Below are 21,310 nucleotides of genomic sequence, written 5' to 3' on the forward strand. Positions count from 1 at the left end.
ATTGGGAGGAGGGACTCAAGAAGGCCATATCCTGGTGACCCTGACTTTTCCCAGGGCCCTTGAAGAAGCAGCTTCAGGAACATTCTCAGGCCCATACTTCATCCCATACAAAACTCTTGGTTCTGTTTATCTCCAGGGCTTAACAACTAAGAAATTCCCACTGGCTTAAATCATGCATTGGCTATTACGTAAGATCTTAGGATAATGTCCTCAATGAATCCTTTCAGTTCTTTTGTTTTTCTCTCTATTGTTTGAGCAAGAGAAGGTAGGGAGTATTTCAGACAACCTATTTCTATACCCTTAGCTTTGTGATTTTTACCAAATTATTTCCACTGGGCAAAAGTCTGAACTCCATGAGAGCAGAGGCTGGGCTCCCTGACACCCTTCAGACTCTCACTCAAGGTCATGGGATCTGGTTTAGTGCCTTCCCTGAGTGCTATTAACTAGCCAAGGCCAGCAATTGAGGAAGCCACTTGGTCCTCCCACACTCTTCCACTACCTGGGTCCTACAAACACATAGGACCCTTGGTGTTTAGCCCTTGCCCACCCAGGTCCTGAGGACCTTCTGCTAATGATCTACCCTACCCTGCTCCTGTCACTTCATAGAAATAGCTCCAAAGCTCCGGGGGAACAGGACAATAGCTTCTTCTCTGCTAACAGTCACACCAGAACATTCGGGCTGAGGAGGGAGGGAAGACAGGCATGACTCCAAAATCTCTGCCCCTCACCCAAGCAGCTCTCCCCCCACTCCAGCCCTCTTCTGCAAGTGAAAACACATCAAACAACTCTGTTCAAAACAGTTTATTTTATTTTATTTTTTTTTTGTCAGACAAACACATTGATTTCTGGACCACAGTAGAGGATGGAAACCTTTCACAAACTTATTTATTTGAAAATACAGATATAAAATTATACTTTCCACATCTGTGATGTGAGAGACTGCCATCCACATAGTAATTTTTTACAACAGGGCTTTAAGAAAGCCACACACAAAGACCTGAAATCTGCTTGAGATATATATATATATAGATACATATATATGTATATATATAAAAAAAATACTCACTACCAAAGTTCTCATCAGTTTCATACTAAAGTATAAAAGTAAGGGTGAGGTCAGCCACAGTGCTAGGGAAAGTTTTATTTAGATACATTTATGTCCACATGAAACGCTTAGACTTGCATCCTATTACATATGGAATTCTGAGTTTACAATACACCATGAACGGCAGATTGGCTAGCCCACGCTACTCAAGAGGACACTCACAGACTCCACACAGGATGGTACAGTATGTACAGAATACAGTAGGCCAGAGCCTGCCTGGGAGGTTCTGCAACTTTTGTCTCTCAGTCCCCATCCCCCTCCCCTGCCACACCCCGGCCTCCCAGAGCTGAAATCCTATCTGAGACAATACATTCTGATTATTTGATAGCCGAGTGGATTAGGGTTGCTCCCCTAGAGGAGTGGGTTTTATATATGTTTTTATGTTTTAGTTTACTTATTTTTTTTTTTTTTTGGTAACAAAAAAAAAAAAAAAAAAAGGAAAGAAAAGGAAAACAAACGTATTAAAGTATTGCTTAACTTCCAGAGGCTCCTTATGTAGTGTCTGGGCCCAGGACGGGACTAAGCTTGTTCTCTGTGGCAGGGGGGGAGGGGACCTGCCAGTGTCTCTCTTCAATGTGCTTTGCCTGTGGTCTACCTCCCTCCTCTGCCCACTGCTCTCCCCTTGCTTTTGCCTTCCTTGGCAGATAGCCTGGCTTGCAAAGCACATTCAAGGAAAAAAATTTCCCCTCCCTTGCCAGCCCCCCATCTCCCTCTGTCCCTGTGTGCCACTTCCAACCGATAAAGAGAAGTATGAGTTAGTGTTTCTTTTGTAAACAATTTCATATGCAATATAATACAGAAAGCATGGCTGACCTTCAATAAAAAATGTAGTAAACTATATTGCTTTATTCTTGAATATGCTGCAGTGAGTGAATGGCAGAATGAAGCAGTGTGGTGGTGGTGGTGGTGGAGGCTAAGTCCCTAGCCCTCGTTTGCACTAAAGATCAAAATAGGTTTTATTTTTCTATTTGGAACCAAAAATAATCCCCCCACCCCCAAATGAAAAATAATAAAAAAACAAACAAAAAGAAAAGAAAAAGAAACTCCCCCCCAAATCAAAAACCCCCAAAACAAAAACAAAACAAAACCCCAAACAAAAACTGAACACCTTTCAGGTCATTAGAACCAACAATTACCCAATGATTTTTATACTAATCTAGCAAGATGTGTGTAACATTCACTGGCTGTGAATTGCTGTGCAGTGAAACATTAAATTGACAGCAATAGAGCCATGCTACCTTAAAGTCCAAGCTACAAGTTCAAATTAAGATGAAGGTTATGAAGGATAAAAACGCAAAGGCCTGTTGGAGCTTCGTTTGAATCAAGCCAATGAGCGACTGGGATAGAGCACGAGGCTGTTTGGTTTTCCCAACGGGTGCGAGGAAGGCCACAAACCAAGCCTGCGGAGGTCCTGCAGAGGAGACCAAAGGCTTGGTCATCTCCATTGGCCCAAGTCCAGGTAGAACAAACCAGGAATGGGTCCAGGAGCTAATGCCACTCGCTCTCCTCTGCTCGGGAGGAGAGGGGTTCGGGGGTCTCAGGCAGATGGATCTGGAAGCCAGAAAGTCACCCGGTGGGTATTTAATAATTCCGGGGAAAAGCCATCAGCCAAGAGGGTATCTCCCCCAGGGAAGGCGAAAAGGTGGTTCCCATGTTCGTCATTGAGCTTAACTAAAACAAAGACAAGGCTGAGCATCAGTGCTAAAAGAATTTACAAAAATCTTTCGAAATGGACTTCTAGATGAGTGGGGGGACTAACGTGAACCTTAACCTAGGTAGCCACATTAAAACATATCAGATTTCCACGAGATTTGTGCTATGGGCTACTGGGTCTCTTCAAAAGGTATATAAACATCTAAAACATATTCACACAGATTATCAATTTCTTCTGAGCATTCTTAAAAAAATATTTTTTCTCTTAGTAAAATCATTTTAATATACCATGCCTCCCTCTTTTAAAAAATAAATTAAAAAAATCCAGTTTTGCATATCTAGCATTAGCATTTAAGGTAGTATGGCACACCCGATCACAGTGAGGGGGGTGGGAATCTATAAAACGCCGTAAGAGTCTGCCGGCATTTTAACATGGTGAGACCTTGGGTTAGTTGAAACCACATCAGATCAGCAAAATTAAAATCAAACTTGAAATTGAAAAAAAAAAAAAAGAAAGAAAAAAACTGCCCCAAAATTATTAGCTTTTTTTTTTTTTTTCCTTTTTTTCTTTTTTTGATAAATAAGAGAAAGTTCTATCCTTACTGGTCCTAAATCGGAATAACTATGTCTAATTTTTTTAAACTTTAATTACGTTATACCTATCAATATGTACTAGAAGAAAGAGGAGAAAAAAAGTCACTACACTAGTACCAGGACAGCACGCTTACGAGATAGCCATTTTATACATTATTAACAGACAATGATCAACGAAGAATCTTCTATGAGGTGATGGGGGAGGCAGAGAAAAGGAAGGGGAATACAGTACATCACGACATGGACAAAATAGTCATTAAATTCCCTAGTCTAGACACTGAATTTCTGGGAATTTACTGTCTCTTTTTTGTTTTTTTCTCTGTTTTTTTTTTTTTTTTCTTTTTAAATAAACCTTGTATTTTGTTATTTTATTACTTGAACTAGTTTTGATATTTTAAAAGCGCCCAGCATTTTACTTAACCTGATTGTTCGGAAATTAAAACAAAATGAAACAAAACAAAGAAGGGGAAAAAAAAAATCTTGCCAAACAACCTAGAATTGTATCAGAAAAACGAAAACATGATTTTTTTTTTCTTTTTAAATGTTGTGGCTCTTTAATTAGAATTGAAAAGGCTTTTTTTCTTTCTTTCTGAGTTAGCATTTTGGAATCTTTAGTTTGAAGATGCTTTTGCCCTACACCATGTCTGTGAATGTCTACATTAGTCTACTTTGTTAGTAAAATTTATAAAAATAGGAGTGCAGCAGCTCTTTATAATAAATGTCGCATTCAGTGTCTCTTACTGGCTGTGCCTTAAGTACCAAATTTATAAACGTAACAATTTAAAAAATATTAATAAAACGTCAATATCACATTTTAAAAAAGAAAAAAATATATATCCACACTACAATATGTTTTAATGCCATCTATTGAGTTGTACTTCTACAGTTGCTGTTGCCGACCTATTACCAATATTTAAAAAAAAGTTAAATTAAAAAATATCCTTCATCATAAGTATCTTTCCCCAACCTAGGACCATATATTATAACAGCCAAATGTTAAACATGTGCAAACAGGAAACTGTCAGTTTTTCCCACCAGTCACAGTGCAGTGATGTTTATACTTTTTATTTTTAAAATTCTGTTTACATCTACAATAAATTAAAAAAAAAATTCTTCCATAGCCTCTCTGGTGATACTTGCAGCACTGAGGTATTAAAAAAAATATATAAACCAAAAGGTTGCTTTCCTAATTTGTAAATAGAAAGTGAATGGAGAAAAGGTATTAATGCAGGCTTATCCACTCAGGTGCTGAAATGATTGGACGATAGAAAATGATCGAATATTTAAAAATTAAGACTGAAAAAGAATGTCCCACCCCCCCACCCCCAACCAAGCCAAACAGGTGTGCTTTGAAACTTTAAATATGTTAAATATTAAAATTGTAGCTTTGTTTTTAAAAAACATCTTGGGAAAAGCAGTTTTTTCATATTTTAAATAAAAATCTAACTAGACGGTAACATTTGAAGCTGTGCACAGACAAGAGGTTAATAGGCTGGTATGACACGGATACAGTTCTTAGGTCTATCACACAGACGAAGGAGCTAAACAGTGTTCTAACTTCCTGGGGCCGTCCTGGCAGCTGGGTGTTCTTCAGTCTCAGTAACTGACTGTGTTAACATCCCCTTCCCTCCTCCTTTCACAGAGCATCAAACTGCCTGGGACTGACTCCCTCACAAAAATATTTTTGATTCTCTCTTTCTTAATAGTTTCTATGTAGTTAATGGAATTGTATTTACAACATTTCTTTTTTTTTTTTTTTTTTTTAGAATTCACAATTTCAAAAAACCTTATAATATCACCTCTTTCAACAGAAAAAAAGCACTTATAGAAAAGGAGGACACTCAAAACATTGTCGTCCTTACCTTATTGCCGAAAATAGATATACTTAGGTTAACAAAGAGACATCACAAAAAAGAACCGCTATAGAGTCTGTTAATTAGCCTACTACATCTCACTTCTTCTACAACGCAAAATAGAAAGTGTATGCCCATGGCCCGCTCTGCACTTCGCAACTTCGCTTCAGTGTGTGCTAAAGTTCCACCTGAAAATTCATACAGTCTCAGAACTGGTACCAAAATAGTGAGAGTCATAGTTCCATCTCAGCATCCTTTAAAAGTGAGAACAGAATCAAAACACGCAAAAAAAAATTTTTTTAAAGGAAAAAAAATAAAACCTCCTTAATATAACAATTATACTATGGTTAGCTTTTAACTAGATATTAAAGCTATGTGACTACTGGACTAAGTCAAAATCACTACCAAATGTGATTAAAGAGATTTTAAAAGGACAAGGGGAAGAGAGAAGGGAAAGGGAAACCATCAAGAAAAACAAAACAAAACAAAACCGAAATCATGGGTTATATACACATTGAAAAGCTGTTGTTGTATATTACAGCAGATTCGTGAGATGATGAGATGTAGTCAACCCTCGATCCGAAGTGAGCCGTCTCTGGTTGGGATGGGGAGTGAGGCTGGTGGGGGTCCAGGTCTGAGGACATCACCTAAACAAAGGGCCACTCAGAAACTTCGCCCAGTCTTGCCTGGACATCCAGGTATGCTCTGCAGGGCAGGGAAAGTCAGGGATGCCCGAAGACAGCAGGAAGTGGGAACGGGAGGAGAAAGAAGAAGGTCAGGCGAGTACAGGATGGATTCCAGTGCTTCAGCTTGAGCTTTCAGAGGTCTCCATTCGACTACTGAGTGTGTGCACAAGTGGCCCGGCTAGCAGTTGACTGAGGTCATGGCTTGGGAAATCTGACATCTGTGCCACGCCTGATGCTGGGAAGAGGGCAGCTCTACAACCCATTCTGCGGATGTAATACAGTCCTGCAGAATTCTTGAGGTCATAGGGGGAAATAAGGCCAGCAAACCTGGTGATGCTGGGTGTTGGGCTAGAGAGGTAAATTGCACCTTGACCAGAGATACCTTTTTCATTTAAACTTCTGCTTTCAAAGCTAAATGTTTACAAAAATCAAACAAAACCTTTCTTTATGAGATGCCCACCAACGAATGTTAACTGCAAAGGTAAGTTTGTACTAAAAAAAACCTCTCACTATAAAGCAAAAAACCCCCAAAAGGTCAGGACACTTAAAAAACCAAATAGGAAACGAATACTCAGCTTTGGTTATAGGGAACAAAAACAGGCCCGGGATCCACAGACTTCCTAATGGAGTCTCCCTGAATTTCACTGTGGGCCTGGGTCCCTCTTTTGTCGATGGTACTAAATGTCAAGAGGGTCCTCTCTACTGGGGACAAAGTGTGTGTCTGACCAGTCCTTCTTAACTGCTGTGGACTGTTTGGAGGAGGGTGGGTTGCTATCTCCACTCTAGGTTACATCAATTTTCTCTGGAAACTGAGTCCTAGAGTCGGATGAAGGAACATGGGCAGGGAGCAGCCTCACCCCCACTACCTCCACCCTTCCTTACAGAAGGCCTTGGAGAGCAGAGTGGTGGCAGGGAGTCCTATACCACTCCTCTTTTCCCAGGGGAGAGAGGGAGGGAGCACCGACAGCCTCAGTGTCTGGCCTTCCAAGGACCTGCCGTGCCTGATAGCTGTTTAATCCCCTCCTCGTCTAACTCCAGGGAGAACTGGAGCCATTGTCCAAACCCAAAGTTCTTGGCCATATAATCCTTGCTCTCAGAGCACCTTACTTCCCCTGGGCCCCCAAACCCAGCTTCATTAGTAGCGAGTAGCTGTCCTTTAAACTGTTAGTGGCCTCTGGCTTTGGCCAGCAATGGCTGGGTCAGTGCTCAAAGGGAAGTGGAGGCAAGGGGTGGGAAGAATTCACACACATGGTTTATTTGGTTAAGAGAGGTAGTTGCGTTAGTTGAAGTGATTCCTTAGCAGCAACATTAGAGGAATCGAAGAGGTTATGGAGCTCAACTCAAACTGGTTCCCCAACTGGCTTAGAGCAAGACCCTAGAGAGTCCCGGCTGACTTGGGGCTAGGAGCAATTCTCCCTCTACAAGAAAGGAGCCCTATTAACTGCAACCCCAGAGTAGCCAATTCATCACTAGCTTTACTTGTCCTGTTACCCAATCTCAGGAGTGAAAGGCTCTTGTGCTGCAGAGGGACCCAGGCCCAGCCTCAGCAGTCATGCTCCCTCTTCTGAAAAGACAGACCCATGTTCTGAGCCCCCAGACTAATGTGCAAACACAGTATCCATCTAGAACTTTCACAAGGACAACCCCCTCCCTTCCTGGTCTTCCTTCCAAGAATGACAGCTACTCATATTTAAAGGAGAATGTGGTGAGTGGTTTCCTAACCGACTGCCCCAACCTCCCCTCTCCTCCATTCCACCCCCTTCAGATCCCCATCAAAGTGATTTTTAAAAATGTTTAATTAACTTGAGCTCAGTTTAAAAGGTTAGGAAACTGGCAGGGATCCAAATCCACGTTAGGCAGGTGATGTCGTTAATTTAATTTGCTTTTCGTGTGGTAATCTGGATAATTACTCAGTAGTTACTGGCAAAAGTGTTTTCTTTTCACTAAAAGATGGAGTCTGGCTGTTTGACTGCACGAACCCCATTGGCTGAGCCCCAGAGAGCCCTGGGGAGCTGAAGGAGCCCAGCAACCGGCAAGGTCAGCTCAGAGAGCCTTCAGGAGCAGCCCTGGCCCCCACCCCTGCCCCAGGCTTGGCGGGAGCCCAATGTTTCCTGCCTCCATCCCTCCTGGGACGGGCATGGCATGAGATCTCCTTCCAGTTTCCCACACTCTTGATTGTATTTCAAGACAGCGAAAGATGAAGGGTAGGGAAGATACAGAAAAAGAATCAAAAGAACTATTCAAGGGAGAAAAAAAAGACAGCAAAAGAGGTGGGGGTCATGATTAAAAAGTTGGAGGAAGGGATGAGAGGTTAAAAGACTGAATTTGTTTGGCCCCCACCCCCTTGACAAGGGGTCCAGAAAGAGGAGAGAGAGAGAGAGACGTCGATGTGGTGAGACAAGGGCGTGTGCGTACATGTATGCCCAGGGCCCATACACGTACGGACACGCCGGCAGGGCGGAGACACATGGCAGAGACGGTAATACCTCAGAGTGAGATGGCAACGAAAGCACCTGCTCAATGGTATCCATTTGTAAAGGCCGTTGCAATCAAAGGTCCCTAAAATTGCACAATTGTTAAGGTCATCAGTGCGCTATACATGGGAACAGATTGTCATATTCTGGGAAAGGAAATTATCTCTAGGACTAGCCTGTGGTTGCCAGCATGAATATGTAATTCTGAGACACTGTGCCATTGAGGGACCTGCTCCCACCCTTCCAGCCCCACTTCCCCCCAAAGCTGTCTGCTTACCCAGGGGAAAACCAAGAGCCAGATTCAGAGGGAGGGGTGGGGTTGGGAAATTAGGGGCACAGTTGCCCTGGACCCCGGGGAGCAAAGATAAGAGTCTCTGGTCCACAGTTCCGCTGGGTCCGGCCAGGGAGAAGAAATCCCAGTGCAGACAAACTGTGATGCTCTGTGGTTATTTCAGAAAAACAGCGCAGCCCACAGGTCCAAAGACCTCGGTTTTCAAGAACACATTGGGTCTTGTTTTTGGATGCTGAAAACGGAAATGAGATGTGTTCTAATTGATGTAGCTCTCAGTGAATAATAATATTCCAGATCTGGTACTGCAGTTGATCTGAGGGGATTAGACTCATCCAACCACTGACTTAAGTGATACTGGCCTGGGAGAGGAATTGAACAAGGACCTGGACTGCACCAGCCAGGGCCAACCGAGGTGTGTGTATGCCAGAGCATGTAGAATGTGTGTGTGCACATACGAGTGAGCGAGTGCATGATGAAAGGATGCGTGTGCGTGTGTGTGTGCACACATATAGGAGAGTGTATGTGTATGTGTGTGTGGGACGGGTTTCCGATTCCGGAGGGCACGCATGCTCTAGACTGCCTGCACTGTTTTTTCTCTCAGCACAGCCCCCAAGAAGTGGAGTCTGCTTTCTCCCGGAAGTGAAGTCTGACAGGGACAGGACCAGGGACAGCAGACACTCCCATTTTAGCTCTAAACCAAGCTGCCTCCAAAATGCTGAGGCTGGCGAGGGCAGAGGTTGGCCCATTTTCTGTTTCCAAAATGGAAGGGACAGCGAGCGAGTGGGCTCAGGCACATTCATGCTCACACACACCGGAGGGAGAAGAACAATACAATCTGAAAACAGCATGCAAATCTGTTAAGCAAATTTCCAATGCCTGGATTAGTCAGATTATAGACCACAGAGCATTACAAATATCAAATGCATCTGGCCTTCGGGGGGGCCACAGTGAAAGAATGCAAATGGAAACTTACTTGGAACCTGGAAACTGTAAGAAACATTAGCAAAAGAAACCACCGGGGAGAGGGCTGCACCCACTGCACCTCCCAGCCACCCACGCTGCCACTGGACATTGGGCCGGGGGACTCCATGGACAGAGGTTGCTGAGGTAGGGATTGGGGTTGTTCCAACCTACATGACAAGTGTCCAGACAGCACGGGGCAAGGAGAGGGGCTGCTACTGAGCACCTTCTGTGTTTCCGCGTGTAACAGCTATTCCTGTTAACTCTCATAGTGTTTTCAGGAAGGCATACTCATTCTTATTTTGTGGTCATGGAAATGAGACTCCAGTGGGTTATCTGAGTGGTTCAAGCTTGCATAGTCTGAGGGTGATGGAGTGGTGATTTGACCTGACCTGCCTGGGCTCTTTCCACTCCATCATATAGCCACAGGGAAGTGCTCTGGACACGTCTAGATAGAGGAGCTTCAGCCCTCGGGAGCTGGCCTGATGTCAGTGAGATACACTGTCCTCTCCTCTGCCCCCAACTCTCAGCTCTCCTGGCACACCCTCCCCATGGGGCACAAGGAGCTGGTCAGGAAAGAGGAGGCAGGAAGGCAAGAGAAGGCAGGTACTTACAGCTATGCCGTGGCCGAAGCCGGAGCCCGGCTGTGGGCTGGCCGCACTTATGTAATTCCCCACTCCGGAGTCCTGGCTGGCAGGGCCGTAGAGATCGGCGACAGGTCCTGGGCTGTTGGCCCCCGGGAAGCCTCCGGGCCGCGCCGGGTTGGAGCCTGCCGGGGAAGCGGGCGCGCCAAAATTCGGTTGAGCACTGTAGCTATTCAGGACTGGTGTGCAGAGAATAGAGCTGGGTATGAGGCCAGAAGCCAGGCATGCACCGGTCATTACAAGCCAAACACTCGAGAAAAACAGCTGAGGCCCAACTTCTAACACTCAACCAAGGCCATGCGAAAACATCAGCAGGGACTCAAGAATACTCAGCCCAGGCTACTACTAAGAAGCTTGGAGCTCCAAAAATATAGAGAAGAAAAAAACAGTCATTCAACACACTACGGCAACCAACCGGAGGTGCTTCACTGCCCACCAAATTATCACAATAGAAATAGAGATATATATGGAAGAGAGAGAGAGAGAGAAAGAGAGAGATTTGTTTTCACATCTGAATTGATGCTCATGCAGTCTTCTAGATTTGGGCACGTTGAGACAGCATTCACATCCCATGCAAACTACAAAGGAACTAGTTTTAGACTACACATTGTGTTAATATTGATATTAAAACGTGACAGGAAACAAAGCAATTTGTGTCCAGGAAAAAAAAAATCTCTGGGAAAGGGATTTTTGATTTTTTTTCTTTGTTTGTTTGTTTGTGTGTGTTTCACTTTTTTTGGTTTGTTTTGTTTTTGGATCCATTAAATGACAATTTTTTTTTAAAAGACAAAAAAAAAATCTCCATTTTCCATCCTCCCCCCCCACCAACCACTCTCCCCTCCCCTCTGGCTACTCCCTCCCTTCCCACCCCACCCATTTATATCCCTGCATGAAAGTCGTCCATACTGAACGTGGTCGGAGGATGGGATATGTCATGGAAGTTTGGGCTTCTTAACAGAACAGTAATGATGGCGGCAGAGGGTTCTCTTTTGGGGTGGAGAGCAGGGGATGAAGGGAAGGGATGGGGTGGGGATGGTGAACCTGGAGATGGGGGCCAGAGCTGGGGTGGAAGCCAGTAGTTCTACAGACACCCACACACTCACCTCCTGCAGGAGAAGGAAAGGGGGGATTTAAACTTTTTTCCTTTTGTTTATATATAAAAAAAAGACAAAGAAGTATGAATGCAGAGCATACCGACTGAACCGATTTTTAGCTAAAGCGTATCTATGCAAAATGCCTACTTTTGGTTAGTTATCCTCGTATAAAAACGGCAGACTGAGTAAAAGACAGAGAGGGGACTTGACACCCATGAACCCAGGCAGCGGTGGGGCTGCATATGGGTCGGGGGTGGGGAAGAAGGTGACGCTGTCTCAGAAGTAAAAGACAGAGAGGGGACTTGACACCCATGAACCCAGGCAGCGGTGGGGCTGCATATGGGTCGGGGGGAGCAGAAGGTGACGGTGTCTCAGAGCACCCCCAATGCCTCCCACCATTCCCATCATTCCCTCTCCAATGAGGGCCACAGCCCTTAATTTTGTCTCACCTTTATTTTCTCTCAGTAGCTTAAATTTTCTTTTCCAAATGGAAAAACTTTGTTTTCTAAAATTTTTTAAATTGTAAAAATAAGTCTGTATTGATTTTTAAACCTCAAGATCCTGGGGCTGGCCCTTTTTGGGCTACAGCTACCCAATGTCGAAGAACCAGACAGTCTGAGCACCACGCATTTCCACAGTTCTAGCTCCTAGGGGCTGCTCCTTGCAACATGGCTTCCCCTTTCCGCCTCCCTTGGCACCTCTCCCTCTGTCCCGTGATCAGCCGCCTCCAGTGACAGAAGAAAGCACATACAAGGCAGAGTGGGGTCACTCTAGACCTTGGCCTTGCCTTAGCCAAGGCCCTATGGTTTGAAGCCCTCACATCTCATGCGGCTTGAAGAGCCATCGTGGATTGATTTTCACCCATCTGTCATAGAGATGGGAAGAGATTGATGATACACCCGAGTCAGGCTGGCAAGAGACTAGGACAGGGACATGAAGACACAAAGGAGACCAAACCAAGGGCCTGGCTCCTGACTCAGCAAAGAAAAAGGCTATTGTGGCCTCCAGATGCCCTTGGGACAGGATGCTCTGAGGGGAGCTCCTCTGAAGCTGAATGAGAAAGGAATAAACTGGCCAAGAAGAGAGCAGGTGAAGGAGAGCAAGGGAATGGCTTATGGGCTTATTTGGGAATGAACTGGCAGACCAAGGGGGTGTGGAGTTTTGAATACAGAAGATTAAACTTGCAGATAACATTTGGCCCTTCTTGCTCACGGAGGCAAATGTCAAGCCAAGATATGTAAAAGGTGGCATTATCTTGATCTACCATGCTTTTCTCTTTGGGGCTCAGGAAAATGGGAGCTCCGTTGGGGACTCCTGGTTCATCCAGACAGCTGAAACCCCTCCCTACACAAAGGAACCAACTAGTCCATTCTGTTTTACCGTGATAGGGTTGAGGCAGGGAGAGGAAGGCTCGGTGGAAGACGAAGAGAAAGATTTTTTGGCTTCCTTTCCCTCCTGCCGGAAGACACTAGGCAGGCCACTGATCCAAGGGGTGGGGAGGAGGCACGTTTTGGTCTTGGCTCCTTCCAGGAGGGATAGCCACCAACAAACAAATATAGACTACAGAACCAGGGGAAGCAACACCAGAACAGGACGCAGCATGCCCACGGAGGGATGCTGTCCAGAAGCGTCCCCTCCGTGGGCTTAGAAGACAAGAAGGCTACTGGTATTATGCTCATCCTTGGCAACCTCTCCCAGCTCTGTGTGCCTGGAGACCTGTGGCTTAAGAAGGGAATTTCACAATAAACAGCTCAGTGTAGGCCTGTATCACTCCTCCTTGCTCAGTCATCTTCCATAAAATAACACTAAAATAATCGTGCACAAGTCACTATGTTAGAATGCAGCTTTAAAATGCCAACCCCAGTTTTATTATGTGTTTACTCATAGCAATATCTGTAACCTCCTCCTCCCTGCTCAAAATCACCTTGCAAATATCCCCAGCCAGAGGTGAAAGACAGGCTGCAGGGAGCCCACTAGAGGGCGCAGTCGGCAGGCCAGAAGCACCTGGGCGGTGGAACCAGAAGCCTCATAAGGCTGGGGCAGGGAGGGGAAGTGCCTTGACGCTCTGGGCCAACTCCTCCCTCTCTCTCTGTCAGAAGACCCAGACTCCAGAAAGCACATTAAAGCCTCCGCACAAGCCATCTGGAAACCCGTACATCTTTGAGAAGGTATAAAAAAGCAATGGCTCTGGCTGCTTTGGAAAGGATGGGGACTGCCATGTGGCACATACACTTGTTCAGTAGCTGCTCCTACCGTTTGATGCGGGCAAGGCCTAAGGGACAAAACAATTCTCTCTTTTTGGGAAATCAGTGTAACTCCAGGAATTGACCACTGGCTGGCTCTACAGTAGGTGGGGGTGATTTGAGGACCCCCTCTCCCATCTAAGCTGGGACCTTGAGAGGAGACAGGGGGAGTGTATGGGGAGGGAGCTGAAGTAGGAAGCCAAGTCCCTGACCTCAGAGTGCTTTCTGTGGAAGTGCCCTCCAGTCAGTTCTCAGCTATCTGTCTTAAATGAGGGTGCTTCTCCCCAGGCGCCAAGACTCATTTTAAAAGGCTGGAAATGATCCTGTATACCAGGCTGGGTTGGGGAGAGGGAATAGGACCGTGCTATTAAGTGGGCAAGGACACCCTATCTGCTCGACTAGGAGAAGGGGGAGAGAGAGAGTCAGAAGACCCAGACTCCAGAAAGCACATTAAAGCCTCCGCACAAGCCATCTGGAAACCCGTACATCTTTGAGAAGGTATAAAAAAGCAATGGCTCTGGCTGCTTTGGAAAGGATGGGGACTGCCATGTGGCACATACACTTGTTCAGTAGCTGCTCCTACCGTTTGATGCGGGCAAGGCCTAAGGGACAAAACAATTCTCTCTTTTTGGGAAATCAGTGTAACTCCAGGAATTGACCACTGGCTGGCTCTACAGTAGGTGGGGGTCACTTGAGGACCCCCTCTCCCACTAAGCTGGGACCTTGAGAGGAGACAGGGGGAGTGTATGGGGAGGGAGCTGAAGTAGGAAGCCAAGTCCCTGACCTCAGAGTGCTTTCTGTGGAAGTGCCCTCCAGTCAGTTCTCAGCTATCTGTCTTAAATGAGGGTGCTTCTCCCCAGGCGCCAAGACTCATTTTAAAAGGCTGGAAATGATCCTGTATACCAGGCTGGGTTGGGGAGAGGGAATAGGACCGTGCTATTAAGTGGGCAAGGACACCCTATCTGCTCGTCTAGGAGAAGGGGGAGAGAGAGAGAGAAAGAGAGGGTGAGAGAATACGTGTGTGTGTGTGTGTGTGTGTGTGTGTGTGTGTGTAGGAAGGGAGTCCATATTGTTGAATAAACAGTGCCAAGGTTTATACATTGGCTATTATGACTCTTGTTCCAGAGAGAATGATGCTTTGCAAACATCTCAGCGTTTCTGCGGCAGAGCCGGGAGTATTAAGCGACTTGGGGCAAGCCCGCACTTGAAGGCGGGTGGGGGTGGGGGTGACCAGGCACTCTCCATCCTCAGCAGTTCCCAGCAGTGCCCACAGCAGGGGGTTAACCCTCACTCCCACTCTCCTGCATCCTCTGAGCTTCTCCAGTCCAGGTGGCACCCATGGGGAGCAGCTAGGGTGGGGAGAATGGAAGCACTGGACTTGGAGTCAGAAGACCTGAGCATGACCCCACCCTCCCCTGTGGCTGTGTGCTGTGGTCTAAGCCCCCCATGAACCCATGCCATCTGGAACTTGTGAGTGCTGTCCTTATTCAATCTGACTCACCAGACAGCTACATGAATGGAAAAGAGAAAGTGCTCTGTACCTTGTCAAGTTTACGACAAATTCCCCGTTTCTGAAACAGTTGTGTACACAGAGTCCAGCAAGGCAGGAAGCACTGCAGATTTAGGAAAATCTGATCTAGGAAAATGCAATTCATTTGCCATACAAATCATGAGCTGATTTACAAAAGGATCCAATGCACCTCCTTGGTGCATTTAATCATCTTGGACCGGGGAATGGGGCAGGAAAGCAAGGACACTATGTCTCACTGAGGACAGCAAGAGGAAACGCATCTGAATGCAAGTTGAGGGCATTAGACACCAGATAAAAGGAGGAATTCCCTGCCAATAAAATCCCTTGATGGCTAACCTAGGAAAGTCCCAGAATTCTATCCAGAAGACCTTCATGGAGATGGGTACTGCAGGGACTGGACTGAGGCTCACGGGTACCTGTCCCTCTAGGTTCTACAACAAGCCAGGAGAGAGGCCTGGATGGGGTGGGCGCACAGGCGGCACGGAAGAGGCTAGGCTCAGTGCGAATCAGTCCCTGTGGGTGGGGAAGTGCGTGGTTGGCATAGCTCCACGTAGGTCTAAGAAAGGCATGGAAGTCTAGGTATTTCTGTATTGTCCCACTGAATCTGTGGAAGAAAGCTAGAGCCAAGGACTACGAGGGCCACCTCACAGAGGGCACTTCTGGCTCCAAGGCCTGAAAACTGGATTATTACTGATCCAGGGAAAGAATACAAAATCCTTTCCAGATGAGCTCCGCCCACATGCTGGGGACAATCCTGGGGCCTGCTGAGCCCCAACCCTAGATCCAACGTCTAGAAGGTGGGTCTCCCATTTCCCCAAAGGGTAGGGCCAGTCCTGATGGCAATTTCTATAATCTATTCTGAATGATCTACTGCTCACCGGTGTCCTGGCCCCAATTCCCAGCCTGGATTCTAGACAGAATGGGGGACTGAGAGCAGGCAGGAAAGAAGCTGTGTGCCGGTCTTTGGGGGCAGGAGCGATGTTAATCTATTGTGCTGGACTTCAGGGGCTTCTGTTTTAGAGAAATTAAAGTTCATTACCCCTCCAACACTCACTTCTGCCTTTTTGTTGTCTATATCAGGCTCCTACGTGCCTAGATTAAGAAGGCCAGCAGCAGGACTCCCCTCCCTATGAACAGGAAACTCCTGCAGGCAGGCTGTGGACTGTGCAGTCAGGCAGGACTCCTCACGGCTCCTGAGTTCCCAATCAGATGGCATGTACTCCAGAGCAAGGGTGACCTTCCTCTATGCCCCTACCACACTGGAGGCTCAGTGAGTGCTGGGGCCATCATGCCAGCTCGTTGTCAGCGGTGCAGACCTGCCTGGGGGGCCTCTGAACAGCAGTCACTCCTTGTCTGAGAGCAGCCAAGGACCTTCCGGGGGCAGAGGTGGGGACCCCACTCTGCAGTCTCCTTCCTGTGTCCTCTACAAGTAGCGCCCACTGTGAATTAATGCAGATGGGTGAACCGGAAAGGTCAGCATGCCAAGATAAACCGGATTGTGATAACGGAGAGAGAAACTCTCAGGTGCGAACTATCCCTGCACGTCTCAGGGAGAGCAAGGTGAGATTCCATTCCACAAGTCTGCTTGGCCAGCTATGTCCCAGGGCTCCTTGGCTCAAGCTTTCCTTGTAGAGTTTAGCCTGAAGGTGGGAGAGACAGATAGACAGGGCGGGCAATTATGTCCAACCTGGGAAAATTGTATGACACGCTAAATTAAAATCAAATCAGTTCGGGGACCCAGAGGCAGGGACAATCAATTTTATACACAATATATTTTTTAAAGCTCTGCTGAAATACAGGCTATTTCAGAAGTGAATGGGGAAAAATACTTTAAAACTAGGGGAGGATTAAGAGGGCAATGTGATGGTTATTCCGTTTTTACTGTCTCTATATACAAACACTCATGCACTGTGTAACGTTTCGGTCAAGGATAGACTGCATATTCGACGGTGGTCCTGTAGACTATATCATATAGGTTAAGTAGGTAGTGGTAGTAGGTTTGTGTAAGAACTATGACGTCTGCATGAAGAAATGAGTCCTCAGGGAAGACCTAAGAGCTTACCACTCAGCAACATGTGACTATATGACTGAGAGGTATGAATTTAGCCTGGTGTCAATATTATGCCCTTCTTGATGGATCTAGAGACGCCTGGCTCACTTAGATACCGCACAGGACACCTGGTAAGCACTGGCTCTCTCACTGGGTGGCAGGGCCCAGCGTCCTGCCAGCACCCGGTGTCACTTACAACGGCATCATCTATGATGAGATTGCAGTTTCCGCTCATTCTCGCAAAACCTAACCTGATTCGGACTGCCATTGCTGCTGCTGCTGCTGTCTCTGATTAAAGCTGGGCACGTCTTAAGTGGGGAACTGACAGACAGTAGGACCAAAGGCTTGTGACTATTTTGTAGAAAGGTCTGACTTCTGGTCAAGTCGCATTCTCCCAACCCCTCAAGGGAGAACTTTGCCATGAGCCGGTTCTAAAGCCCTCGCACGACACGTTCCTGGGAAAGCTGGGGATTCGTGCTACCGTCCAGGCCAGCAGAAGGAGAAAGGCCCAGACACCGAGTGGCCCCATCTGAGGAAGGCTTTGTGGCCAGGACTACAGACTTTAGATTAAGATATAACCTCAACAGAAAACAGTTCCTTCTCCTTCCAGCTTGATACTTGAATTACCAGCCCTGACTGGGAACTGTGAGTGAGTCTCAAGCTCGGAATGGGCCGGACCAACTAGGTTCTGGGTGAGGCGGCTGGGAAGGTGGGTGAGGGGAGGATGAGGGTTAGCAGTTTAATGCCATCTGCTCATGGTGTAAATTCTGGGGCTGAAGCAGCCTTGTGTGGACCCGGCCTTGTGTGGACCCAGTCTTGTGTGGACTCTTCTTTAGCCCAGAAGCCAAGGAAACCAGGCTTTTGTCTTGAGGGCAAAGGAGGAACTTTCTGGAGCAAAGGTTAGATGTCTTTTTCTCCTAGTCCTGAAAGGCCTTGAGGAACTGAGCTGGTTTACAAGTTTCTGGGAGAATAGAGGAAAGGGGTCCCCAAGAAGGGAAAGGCCATGGCGCCAGGCATGGGGCCGTGTTTGGTGACTGGGCACCAGGAAAACCCTGACTGGTACTGGCACTGGCCCTGGCACAGGTGGCTGGCCTGATGGTGTAAACTGTCCATCAGGCTGCACAGGGACCCTGGCAGGCTGCCCCAGGCTAGGTTTCTAGTCTCAGAAACAAGGTGGCATTCCCGATCTCTCCCCAACATGAACAGGCGTTCAACTGCACCTTCACCCTGAGCCTCTAAAGTGACTCAGAGGAGGAGGGAAAAAACCAACCCAGGGGACGAATGTTTACAGTGTGGCTGGAGCAGGCAGTGTGTTAACACGAACATCCTGCTGACTCTTCCCTAAATTAATTGGCTTCAGAATTCAGGCTTGTGCAGGTTAGAACTTGCGAGGAGAAGCAGACGAGGGAAACCCTCCAGAAACCACAGCACGGAGAGTGGGGCTGGGGGTGGGCACGACTGCCTCCACTGTCATCCGGCAAGCAGCAGTCCCCACCAGGCAGCGATACGGGGGCTCTGCCTCCTTTTCCAGTCCTCTCGGGCCTGAGAGCCAAAAGGACATGGCAGGAGCACGCTGCCCGAAAGTACGCCTTCCTCTTTCTTGAACAGTTTGGCGGCTCCAAGTTTCTTAGTTGAATCCTGAGAGTGTCCCTTGCTTTGTTTTGACCCGGTAATCACCTTTGTCCTCAAGGCACATCTGTCTATCTTTTCAAAAAGGAAACCAGCCTGGCTTTTCTCCCTGTGTCACCAGACACCCTCGGGTGCTGCTGCTGTGTGCCAATTCTTACCCTGAAAGCCCCTGTCTTGAGTCAGAGGGGCCAGACCTCCGCTCGGGTCTTGTGATCCTGCTCACTGAAGGCCCAGAGTGCATCCTCTGCAATGTGAACTACTGTTCAACGAAAGCACTCTCCAGTCCGAGGCCAGGACTACCAGCTTACAGGACGGCCTACTGTGGTATTCTCGGCCGTGATAAAAAGCCACGTTAAGGGTCAGGTTATCACCCCGTCTCTGTTAAGAAAGGTGGGGCAAAGCCTCACAGCAGTGGGGGTTAAAGCAGGCTCTGGAGGCAAGAGTCAATGAGGCAAGAAGCACAAAGTTCTAGAAGCTCTGGCTTTTGAGGGTGCCAGGCTGGAAAGGGGATTGACTGAGCATCTACCATGTTGCCAGGCATGCTGGTAGGCGTTTCATGCCATCTTTTCTCATTCTCTTAACAATGTGTAAGATCGGCTTTTCTACCTATGTTATTATCTCTGTGTTACGGATGAGGAAAACTGGGGGTCTGAGTAGCTAGGGAACGTATACAGTGTCACACAGTAACTCAGAAGTGTCTCGGAGTACACCCGGCACCTGAAAGCACGTGCTTTTGAAGCTGTATTATGCAACGTGTCATCCCTGCTTGAACCACAGGGACAGGAATTCTTCCATTTATTTGGATCGCTCTTTGCCCCAGAGAAACTACAAGTTCAAGGACAAGGAATCAGCTCTCCAAGCTTGGACCCTGTTACTCTTTGCAAATTGGGAGCTCCCTGATGGTGGCGATGTCTTTCCTATCAGACTGGGGCTCCCTTAGGTCAGGCCATGCCTGCCACCTGAGGTAGGGGACTTCCTCTCTCCAGAGAACTAGGCCATCTTTCACTGTGCCATATCCCAAAGAAAAAACAGCCTTGCAGCACAAAGTGGGCAGCAGTACTGGTGGGGTCAGGGCGGAAGTAGAGTGGGCCCTGCCAAAGGGGAGGGGTAAGCCCAGTCATGCCCAAACACTCAATGGGACATCCTCCTATCCCCAAAGGTGTGTGGACTTTGCAGGGCACTCAGAGGGCTAACCTCACTCCCCAAAGCCCACTCCATTCTGCTGACGCCAGTTCTGTGGGACCGCCCTAGGACTCATCAGTACTTACTGCCCAGCCACATGGACCAGAAGCTCACTATCCTGGGCTCCAGCAGCATGGGCTAGGGAGGATGCCTGAGGGGCAGCCCCTTGAGGACCTGTACGAAAGGTTTTCCACTCGAGCAGCCCGTCTTTAATGATTATAAAGGCACAGGAGTTTAATCCACTTTTGATGTAAGCACTAATAGCTCTGTGTCCTTGAAGTTCAAAGCAGGCGCATACATGTCACTAATTAGCCAAGCGCGGAGCCATTCAGCTCCCTCTCATGTTTCTAATTAGGTCTTTAATAACAAACAAACTCCGACCTTACCAAAAGGCCCCCATTTGTCAGACAGTCAAGGAGGGAGGCTGCCTCCCTGTTTATGGTGGCTTTAGGCTGCATGTTCTGTGTGTACTTGCTCTTAATTCCGCCAGGACATGGCTGTCCTCGTGGGAGGCAGGAGTCACTCTAGGAGAACAAAGAGCCTTGAACCCGTCCTGAGGGGTGGCCTCGGAAGACCAATGGTGAACTAGAGTACCCAGGGCCCCAAGGCTGTTGGTGAGAAATTCCAGACCCCTTGTTAGAGAAAGCTGAGGGATCAGTGACAGAGATGTCACTGTGATCTCTCCAACTAGCAGGAACCGGGTGGCACCTGAGCCCAGGATTACATCCTGGGTTTCCGTGAAGGCCGTTCTGCTAGATTCTGATTTGATAGGTCTGCAGTGTGGTCTGGCCCCTAAGAAGTTTAAAAACTCCCCAGGGATTCTAACCCTCAGCGAAGTTCAAGGACTACTTTGCGCTGGCCACACTCTCAGGGCTAATTTGCTCAAGGACTGCCACGATTAACAGGCCCACTGCTCCTTCATGAACCCACAGCCAAAACCTTAGAGGTTTATCAACCATACTCATGGATGGAAATCAGAAGATAGTTTTAAAAGACACACAATTCTGGAACGTTGTCCCTGCTCCTGCCTTCTTGTGTTAAGCAATGCATGTCGAATGGTTTCCAAGGGTGTCCCCATCAAGCTCCTGGCTTTCTCTTCGCTTGCTCCTCTCAGAACTTAAGACATTGTCACTGCTTTCACCTCCAAGGCCAAGGGATTGAGAGCTCTGGAAAGAGGAGCAATACAGAGCCGCCAGCTGAAAAGGCCCCAAGGACCCTTGAGTCTGAGATCCTCATTTAGTAGAGGTGGAAGAAGGCCTGGGACTAAGTCTTTTTTTTTTTTTTTTTTTTTTTTTTGAGAGTTTTTCTTTTGGGGGGGGG

General features: G+C 47.2%; 1 protein-coding gene across 2 annotated transcripts in view; it reads right to left on the reverse strand.

Moving 5' to 3' along the window:
• Window positions 1–5,069: 5,069 nt before the first annotated feature.
• Window positions 5,070–21,310, reverse strand: part of MSI2 (musashi RNA binding protein 2) — a gene marked incomplete at its 5' end in the record, with an annotated part of 437,589 nt that continues 421,348 nt past the window's right edge. The window contains 3 exon segments of one of the 2 annotated variants that reach the window (XM_027774256.1): window positions 5,070–5,852; window positions 8,378–8,450; window positions 10,232–10,440. In XM_027774256.1, coding sequence (XP_027630057.1) covers window positions 8,409–8,450; window positions 10,232–10,440 — 251 coding nt within the window. 2 annotated transcript variants of the gene reach the window in all.

Source organism: Tupaia chinensis, unplaced genomic scaffold, assembly GCF_000334495.1.
Source record: "Tupaia chinensis unplaced genomic scaffold, TupChi_1.0 Scaffold000416_1, whole genome shotgun sequence".
NCBI lineage: Eukaryota > Metazoa > Chordata > Mammalia > Scandentia > Tupaiidae > Tupaia > Tupaia belangeri.